Raw genomic sequence first — 10,000 nt, forward strand, 5'->3', positions numbered from 1 at the left:
TTAATGACGTACAACTTTTGCACAACAGCTGTACCTGGAAAATCTAGGCTAACAATCCCTGTATCTATACTGAAGGTGTGTGACTTGTAGATTCCCAGAGAACAGTTGAGTACACTCAGTAAGCCACCCAGAGATGACATGTAATAAATGACCTAACAAATCTATCACATGTGAGTAATCCAGAGATGACTGAGAATGTGTAGAAGCTCATCATTAAACACAACACCTGGGTGGGGCTCTGCTAAGATGGTAGTTGGATAGGTAGAGCATTCAGACATACAGCTAGCAGTTTTTATTGTTAACATGCATACAGCCAGCTAGTATACACACATTTGCATTGTTTTTTTCTATTAAAAAAACACATCACCAGACTCAAATGGACCACAAACACACAATAAAGGTCTGTTCACTCCAACTGAATTTCTCATCTCATAAAAAGGAGAAATTTTTTGTCTTCTTCATCCCTCCATCTTTTTCTTCTCTAACATTAACCTCACCTGGGAGAGTGGGGAGAGAAGTTGGAAAGATAGGATGTCTGCATTTAACTAGGTCATACCCTGCAGAAACAGACTTACAGAGAGCTCAGAAACATTTGTCCTGTTTTATTTTAAAAAAAAAACAAAAAAAAAACTGTACAACAGCAGCATGCTGTACGGAGTAATGCTATAAGGCTGTATAGTTTCTTTTTACAACTGTTCTGATACTCTATGCTATGCTTTTATAATTCGTGAACACTATAAAGAAGTAATGTATGTGTATATTCTCATTCAGCTAAAACAGTTCTGTAATGCACCCATTAGGATCTTGATATTTAGTATTTTAACTATAAGGCATTTATCTGAATTGAGCCTGTTGTTACTGTATTTGAAAAAGTGCTACTGATCTGTTAATACCATCCTGCAAAACAATTGCACTAGCATACAAAATCGATGTCTGTAAAATACATTAGGAGTACTGTCAAACACTGAAACACCATTCAAACATATAATGGTGATAAAAGTCCTCCTCAGACCAAAGGGTGATGTGAAGGTGTGTCAGGCTTCAGGCGGAGCCGCTGCAGTGAAAAGCACAGCAGATCTTGGCGTCCTTGGTTTAAAGCTTCTGGCAGGTTGGATGCTGTTTGGCAAGTTTGTGCTCCAGGGAATCAAGCAACTTAAAACACTCACGTTTTGGCGGTTACAGCCCCCAGGTGGGTACAGAGAGAGGCATACTGTAAACATGCACACACACGGGTCAAAGAATGCTGACACGCGTTCACCTGAGCAGAGGAAAATGAAAGCTCTTTAAATACTTTGATATTATGAACTACAGCCTCTACTAGGTATGTGGTATTATTGTAGCATTGGCATGGTGTATTTGATGAAAATGAAGGTATACATGACATAACCTTTTATCAGCTAGAAAATGTGATGCCAATGAAGTGATAATTTAATGAAAGTGTATTCCATAAGCAGGATTTATCATCTTTTCAACCCTTATTGAGAAGTTTAGTTCTGTATTTTGACTGGTTCTTCTACCGTTATTTGTTTAAATTAGTTGAGCTAGCACTAGATCTTCACCTGTCTTTTGCAGATTGAGCGCAACAGGTGTCAAACTTCCCCACTGTGTTTACTTTTTAATTTCTTGAAATTGTTGTGGTGGACGACAGTGGCATCACACTGTTTTTTCTCTGCTGCAGGGCGAAAAGGAGACTGGTCTAAGGAATGCTAAAGAGATCTTTAGCCTTTGTTTTATTCTCGTGACTCAGCTCCAGACCCCATAGTGACTCTTTGAAACGGTACAGAGCCTCGGTTTAAAGGTTCAGTGGGTACCTATTGTACATAGGCATGCAGGTTTGAGTGTGTGTTTGGATGTGTATGGGATAGGTAATATTAGTTATTAACAGACCATCTCAATTTTGACTTGTATTTTCACTCTGTCAAAAAGCTTTGATTCCACTATTAACAGTCAATTTGGACTTAATCCTTGTTTTGAAAGTCAAAATCCAATACAAGTCGTGACTCAATTGATTATTTAGGTACATGGTCACATTTATTTTCAAATTTGACTACAGTAGTTTTGTGACATACAGATAGTAGCTTTGTGTTGCATCCTTTATCTAGACACCTCCTGTATCTTTCTTCACAGCTCTCTCCCGCTTGTCTAACCTCTCCCTCACACTGTACTGCTATTTCCTTTGCATTCCTTCTTGGCTTTGTTCCTTATGCCCCCTTTGTCTTCTCCACGTATGTTAGTTGTGTTTTTCTCTTCTATGCTTTTTCTTCCTCCCCACCTCCATCCATACCACCATCCAGGCCTTTTTTACTCCCTCTCCACCTTTCTGTCACTCACTACCTAACATGCTACACACCCTGCTCTCTTTCCCTCCTGTCTGATCACCTCTTTGCCTGCCCCCCTCCTTCATGTTTCCAGCTGTTCAGTCACGCTGAGATAAGTCCTTTTTCTCTGTTGCATTAACGGGATTTGAGCCGTAGAAAAGTGAAACTAGATGGAGCAGGACCTGTGACCTTTGACCTGTTGCCCTTTCACCTTTTCTAGCCCTCCAGATTCTCCTATGTGAATTTAAGAACATTCTCACAGTAAAGGAATTTACTTAATGGGAAAGCCAGCCTAACACAGAATCCACAAGTGTTAATATTCGCAAACAACCATGACTTGTGAACAGCTCTTTAACTAACTAAAACAAATTAATACTATTTTAATGAAATGAAAAAGAGGCCTTCCATTGTTTAAAAATACATTTCCAAGATGGTTGCATGTATTTTGGAGAGATATGAACATTTCTCCACCGTTTGGCATGTCACTGGTATAATACAAGATCTGAAACAGTTTATTAGAATTTTTTTATGAACATAATTTCAAATTTATTTGAATTATTAGCCCTTATGCCTACAGATGAGTTAGTGTCAGTGAGTTTGCTGATTTGTTATGTACTGTATAACTACTAAATAATTTGTTTTTTTTTACTCTGTATTTATTCACATTTTGTTGAATCTGTACCATAAGTCATGCTGCATAATAGGCCTGCACAATTAATCGTTATAAAATCGCGATCTTGATTTATCCTGTTCACGATTTAATTTTTAAATTTGGTTACTTTGGTTTTCATTTCATTTTACGAGCCAAACGCATAAAAAATGCTACTACTTTCTTCTGTGAGTTTTAAACGCGCTGTATAAAATAGGTTTGAAAGCGCTTCCAAGCGCTGCAATGCTCTCCCTTCTCTTCATTGAGGCTTCTATGTTTAATTTTAATTTAATTTAATTTGTTTCTTAATCCGTAGTGGGGAAATAAAATTTTTTACAGGCTTGTGGTGATGCGCAATGTGGTAAACAGTAGGTACCAAAAAAATCTGTTTGGTTAAAATTATCGAGTAAATGTGCTTAGGTTTCTGTCAATAGGGGGTTTTTACAGACGTCACGTTCTGGGAAGTAACCCAGATGCGCGGCCATATTGGAGGTCCTCGGTGTAAACAACTAAACAGAGTACAGTGGAGTATTGTGCACTTTGGATACTTTAAGTGAATATAGCCATGTCTAAACAACAGAAAAGCATCCAAGATGCAAAGTCATATAAGGAAGGACTTGGACCTGGCAGTGCAAATCCCTACGAGTTGGATCTCTCTTTTTGTATCCATGACAACCCGGTGATTCTTCTTTCAGTTGCATATCCCGATATAGCTAGTCAACTACCTGCTTTTCTCGCCAAGCCCATACACAGCTGCAGACCTTAAATCCTACAAAGGTTAGGAGGCCTAAAACCAGATGGTGTGTGGATGAGTGAGGGAGACACAGTAGGCTACCAAGTAATTAAAGACCGTTGTGAAGGCCAAATGAAATAATGCAATGTCTTTAATCAACCTAACCTTAACTGTATGACATCATTGCGACACTCAAGGTGTAGCCAAGTGACTCTCAATCGTTTTTTTAATTTCAAAGAGCCGCAGTTTGCTATCTACACTGTACACTACCTGAGTGCATTTGAGCTTTGCTAGCCTCCTTTCCTCTTAATAACTTCTGGCATTCCTCTCCCTGGTTTTGAGTAACTTTTGGAAGTTGATAATATTCAAAAGTTTTTTTTCCGGTCTGACCTATTGGTACTACCAAAAACACGGCAATAGTAACCATTTTCCTTGACAACGTTCAGGATCTACTTCAGTGCCTTGTGCATTGTTGTGATGCGGAGTATCTCCAATATGGCGACCTCCGGTCTGATGACACGTCATGAAAACCCTCTATGTCTTTCATAGAGCAAATGACGTTATATCTTTCCTACCATGACATTTACCGTAGACATGTGTAGTTTCTGACTGGTAATTCCAACATTCCATGTAAACTTGTACACAACAACCAGTCCGTGCCCCTCGCTTGGCCTCATGGTGGTACCGAAAGTCAGAAGAAAGCAGCAGAGGAGTCCTACTTGATTCTGACTGTGTCAGATAAAAAAAGTGCCTTGCAGGGTAAGGGGGTCAAATATGTGGACAGTTTATTACAGGGAAACATCTCACAAATTTGAAAGTAGCCTACATTTGAGAAACGAACACAAGGAGGCTCACCTAGCTTACCTTAACAAGGTAAAGGAACACGCCAAGCCCCCTTTCGCCAAAACAGAAGCTAACCATCCTGTATATATTTAAATATTTGTTCTTATATTCTTAAATGTTATTCTTATATTTTATTATTATTATTATTATTATTATTATTATTATTATTATTATTATTTCATGTATATTGTATGTATGTATATTTTTTTCCTATGTGCTGCTGTAACACTGTAATTTCCCATTTTTTGGGATCAATAAATATCTATCTATCTATCTAACCCCGGTAACATTACGGTCATGGATGTATGGACAGGTAGGGCCAGCAGCATGACGGAGACAACAGCAGGACAGCAAACACTACAGGCGGGCTTTCATCGTTGACCCGATAGCTGGTTAGTAAATACGCAGGAACACCAAAGGCAGGAAGGAACGTGGGTTAATATGTGGATTAATACTGGGATGGCTACACAACTGTGTTCAAATGCTCAGTGGTTCAATGTTCAAAACACCTGTTGATTTAGGCTGTCTTCTTTAGTCTCTTTAGGTTTTTCTCCTGGAACACGCCAAACACATTCTGCGCTTACTGCTGCGTCTTGTGTAGACTGCTTACATATCTGTGCTCATCATTATATGTAGGCCTACATTGTTTGTACTGGTGTTATTGTTGAATATATTGTGAAAACCTATTTCTAAAATTGTCTGATGTTTTTGTTGAGTTATTATTACACAATACTTTTTCGGACCTTTTCGAATCCCCCAACTAATAACCCATATTACAAAAAACACTAAAACTAATAAAAACTAAACTAAAACTAAGCATTTAAAAAAAATAAAAAATTGAAAAACTAATTAAAACTAATTGAACTGAATTTGAAAACAAAGTAAAAACAAAATAAGAATAAAAACTAATGAAAAATGCAAAACTATAATAACCTTGGTTTGGTACTGCCAATTTGTTTTGGTTTGTCATGGTAAAAAAAGTTTTGGCAGAGAATCGTGATATTGATACTAAGCAAAAAAATCGTGATTCATATTTTTCATATTACACTATAACTATGGATATACAGACAAAAATCACTATTTAAGAAAACATCTTAACATGATAGTCATCCCTTTCTTCCCATCATGCTCCAGGGTGGTGAGGAGGAGCGGCTTTGTCCGGTCATCATGTGCACACGGGCCCATCCTGACCCCGTCCCTGAGCGCCAGCTGTTTCCAGGAGAGGTGGAGGAGCCTGAGGAAGAGGTTGCAGACGAGGCCAGGGAGAGGGAATCGGACAGAGACAGTGCAGTGGAAAGCACCCACGGGTCAGACGCCTATGACGGGCTGATTAGACCTGGAGACAAGGAAGACTCACTGGGGGATCTTTTTTTCTCTGGGGAGAAGTAAGCATCGTTCCATCTTTTTTTTTTTTTTTTTTTATAAATATATATATTTTTTACTACTGCTTTACCATCTGTCTCACTGTCTCTAAATTATACTTTAGTCCACATTCAATGGTGCTCCTTGTTCCAGTGCTGCATACAGTAAAGAGCTTCATTCATGGGGACAGATGTCTGTTTGTTTTCACCTTATGGTCTTTACTGCTGTTTTCTCAATCCTTCTCTCTGTCAGACAAAAAATTCTCTGTCAGACTAAAAGTATAAAAACAATATTTTGAAATAAAGGTTAAAGTCCTAGATTCACAGTAGCACCTCTCTCCACTAATTCTGAAAAAATGTATCAACAGTTGATATTTTGGGGAAAATATATCCTCTGAACTCACATAAAAGTACAAGATACCAGGGGCTACTTTGTAATCATGTGTCGTCATTTCTTTCAGATCAAAATCTGAAACAAATTCTGTAATTCTACTATGACTGTTACTATGGAGTGCCTTTGTTTTAATTCACCTCTCAAAATGAAGATAATGAATGAAGAGTGTAAGTAAGTATGACACCCCCCCCCCCCCCCCCCCCCCCCTTTTTTTCCTCAGGTGTGGTCAGACCAGCATCTCAGTGACCTCTGACCTATCAACACGTTCCTCTGCTTCTCTGAACGAGGAACAGTTTGAGGACTACGGAGAAGGGGAGGAACCGGACTTCACTCCCAGCAGCCCCTGCCCGGAAGACGAGACTCGGACCAACGGGTACTCTGACCTCGGCTCATCTGTTACCTCTAGGTAAGAGAGAGTTAAAGAGAGATACATTGTGAGACATTGTTCTTTATGTTTAAATGCTGAGGTGACATTAGGTACTGGAATAAAGTACAATTTTGGTATCGGCACTGAACTTCAACACTGTATATCATAGCCACCGAAGTGATCCATTAATGAAGCCTCCCAAAAACGCCACCTTGTGCCACCTAACCTTAAATGATGACCGCCTTTTGTTAACATCATAACAATGCACATTAATGTTCTAGGTGTTGTTTAAATATTATAAAATCTAAATATTAAACAGGTGTGGATATTGTTTAAGACTGTCATCTACCACCTACAAAACAAGATGGATTACTATCAATTGGCTTATCACCCCTGCCAAAAATTTCCATATTGGCAGCAGAATGTTTTACATGCAAATATTGTGTAATGGTCAACATGGTGGTGGTATGCTTTTTTTGGTGTCGCAACCACAACAAAAGTCAAACATTTTGATTTAAAATGCGTAGTTTAGTTCTTCCTCCAAGTAATAGCCTGCAAAAATAGCCTTAATTAGCCAATAAGTTTCTATAATTATTATTCAGCTTTCTTGAGCATTCTTCCCAGGCCCAGTGGCAAGTGTTTGGTGGCCGTGCAGATAATTATACATTTCAGTTGTGCCTAGGCTTCTTTGCTGTTTGTTGAAGGTCAAGTTATGATAAAGACATTGACCAGTTTCTGTAGCTGCAACTCTGTTAAATATTATGGACATGGGGCTCCACTCTGCAGAATCATTACCTGACTCATGTTATTCTTGACTGTAGAAGTGTAGCTTAAGGATTCTTGTCCTTAAGGCCACATTAATATTCATCAAAGGTTTGTGTTTAATGGGATTAAGTGTCCCGGGCTGATAGAGTGGCAATACTGCTCTATGCTCCGTCCACGCATACCAAGCAGACAAAACTCACCAAATGGAGTTGGCATGGAGATTTAAATTCAAAATGAGGCCCAGATTTACAAGAAGTCTTAGACAGCTCAGCATGAGAAAGAATTTTGAATAACTACAGTACATAGTGGGTTGAAGGTACACTCGCACATTTTGGTGTCATCCTAAAACGTTTTTGAGGGTGAGATTTTGAGAACTAAATAATGGGATTTGCGGGAGTCATTGGAAACTATTATGAAATCAGGCTACATGAACGCATTATGTTTTTTCCTTATTTTGGCAAAAGATCTGGTAATGACTCATTTTTTACTGTCTTACTTTAAGCATTAACACCTTCACAACATACTGTGACACAATAAACAAGATTACAAGTTACATTTTTATTATTATTCCAAACAAAGTGCTATTACTGAGTTCCATAAATGGACAGAACTTTATTCTTTCTCTCCTTCTCAATCTTACCCCCAATTTTCACCGGGTGCAGAACGGCTGCGGATCGGCTCTGCTGTGTATTAGCTCCGTGCTCCGCCGTCCGTCAATACCCACCAAGTCCAGATGTTGTTGCGGAACGGCTGCGGCCATGACCGGCAGCTGAAGTCATGAGGACCCATGAGATCTTGCGAATTTAGAAAAAATAGAAGCTCTGCATATCTGCTCCGGAGAGCTGCAGACTACCGGAGCTGGGACGGAGCCGGGACGCGGCCGTTCTGCAGTCAGTAAAAATATACGCATTGACTTTAATGGAAACCTAATGACTCCGCCGCCATTCTGATGGAAATTATGGGTCAGACATCTCTTTCTCTCTGTTTCATTTTCAACTTGTATTGCTGTTAGTATATAGCAGATAGCCAAATCTATTTTCTAGGAGTCTTGGCACAGGCCACATGGTTTTATATCAGCCTCACTTCTCTACACACTCAAATGGTCATATATGCTCCCACAGGCTCTTGTAATCTTAGTCAGTTTTTTTCAGTGTATCGGCAGCTAAAAACTGGATTTGTCTCTGTGTGTGTTTACAGTGCTGGCCAGACTCCTCGCAAGGTGCGTCAGCATTACACCGGTGAACTGATGGATGTCTACTGTTCTCAGTGCAGCAAAAAGGTCAACCTGCTAAATGACCTGGAGGTTCGCCTCAAAAACCTCAAGGCTAACAGGTAGGACACACACATGCATACTGTACAAACATACACACACACACTCAACACACTCAACACACTGTTACACAAGATCTACACCCACCAAATGCCAGTTGTTAGTACAACGTCAATAAAAAATTACTTTGTGAGCTATTTCTACACTGTTCTTTCCTTCCCTAAACCCTTTCCAACTGACCACCTGACTGTGAACCTAATATAACTCCGCATGGCAAAATATACTGTAGCAGAAATACAGTACCTGCCTCCATACATTAAAAAATGTACCTATTTCTTTGAGAAATTGGCGTTAATTATCCCAGAAGGTCACTTTTTTAGACACAACCATGGTATATCAAAAGACAATAACTTAATTATTAATGACAGGAGATATACACCACAATATGAGACAAAAACAAATGTCAGCTACTGTATTATGTGTATTGGTACATTCACATTGGACTGGTGAGGTGGACTCAGAAGTCACTCATTGCTTTGTGTGCTCTTTTTTAGTGTCATTTAATAAGAGTATGTTTTAAGTGTTCCTCCTCGTGTCTAATGCAGTGACAAAGTCATTATCATCATTCACATGCACGCACACACAAAAACACTAATTGATTGTTATATAAGGCTGTCACTCCTGTGCTTACCTCATCAACCATTGTAATAAGGAATCTATTATTGGAAACATAATCTGCGGTGACACCAGTGCGAGCGAACACACACACACACACACACACACACAAACATAGACACATACTACAGAACACTGAATGTTGCATTTTGAATACTGTGTGAATTCACATTTTTCTATGTATTTCGGACGTACAGCTGACTCTGCCGCACTTTTATCCCCAGAGACAAACAGCTCTATGATCAAACATGTTTCTTCTAATTAGACCTATGCTTTCCTGTTATGAATAATGAAAGAGGAGTTAGAGAATGAAAATAAAATGGTTAGAGAAATTACTTTGAATGGAGTGAGCCCATAGAAAGTGGATTTTGATTGAGAAGGTTAAATATAAAACTAAAATCTAAAATATTTAAAAAGGCAACATATATCAGTCCAAAGAAATAAGGATTTTAGGCAAGACTAAATGGATTCAGAATGGATGGGAAGGGGCTTTTGCTACAAAGCAGCATACAATATTTAAAGGATTACTTTTGTGTGTCAAGCTCCTTTACACACAATTAATTAAATTAAATTGGCCACACTGAGGCAAGTGTAATAACTCATGAAATTAGTGGGTGGGGCTTGG

The 10,000-nt window shown here is 38.9% G+C and overlaps 1 protein-coding gene across 2 annotated transcripts in view; it reads left to right on the plus strand.

The window, feature by feature from the left end:
• The window catches only part of rab11fip4b (RAB11 family interacting protein 4 (class II) b), a 31,788-nt gene that overhangs the window by 10,417 nt on the left and 11,371 nt on the right, over window positions 1-10,000 (plus strand). For both annotated transcript variants that reach the window (XM_032534312.1, XM_032534320.1), the window contains exons 2-4: window positions 5,678-5,928; window positions 6,519-6,704; window positions 8,628-8,762. In XM_032534312.1, coding sequence (XP_032390203.1) covers window positions 5,678-5,928; window positions 6,519-6,704; window positions 8,628-8,762 — 572 coding nt within the window. The remainder of the gene's footprint in view (window positions 1-5,677; window positions 5,929-6,518; window positions 6,705-8,627; window positions 8,763-10,000) is intronic.

The sequence above is a fragment of the Etheostoma spectabile genome, chromosome 2 (assembly GCF_008692095.1).
Source record: "Etheostoma spectabile isolate EspeVRDwgs_2016 chromosome 2, UIUC_Espe_1.0, whole genome shotgun sequence".
NCBI classification, from domain to species: domain Eukaryota; kingdom Metazoa; phylum Chordata; class Actinopteri; order Perciformes; family Percidae; genus Etheostoma; species Etheostoma spectabile.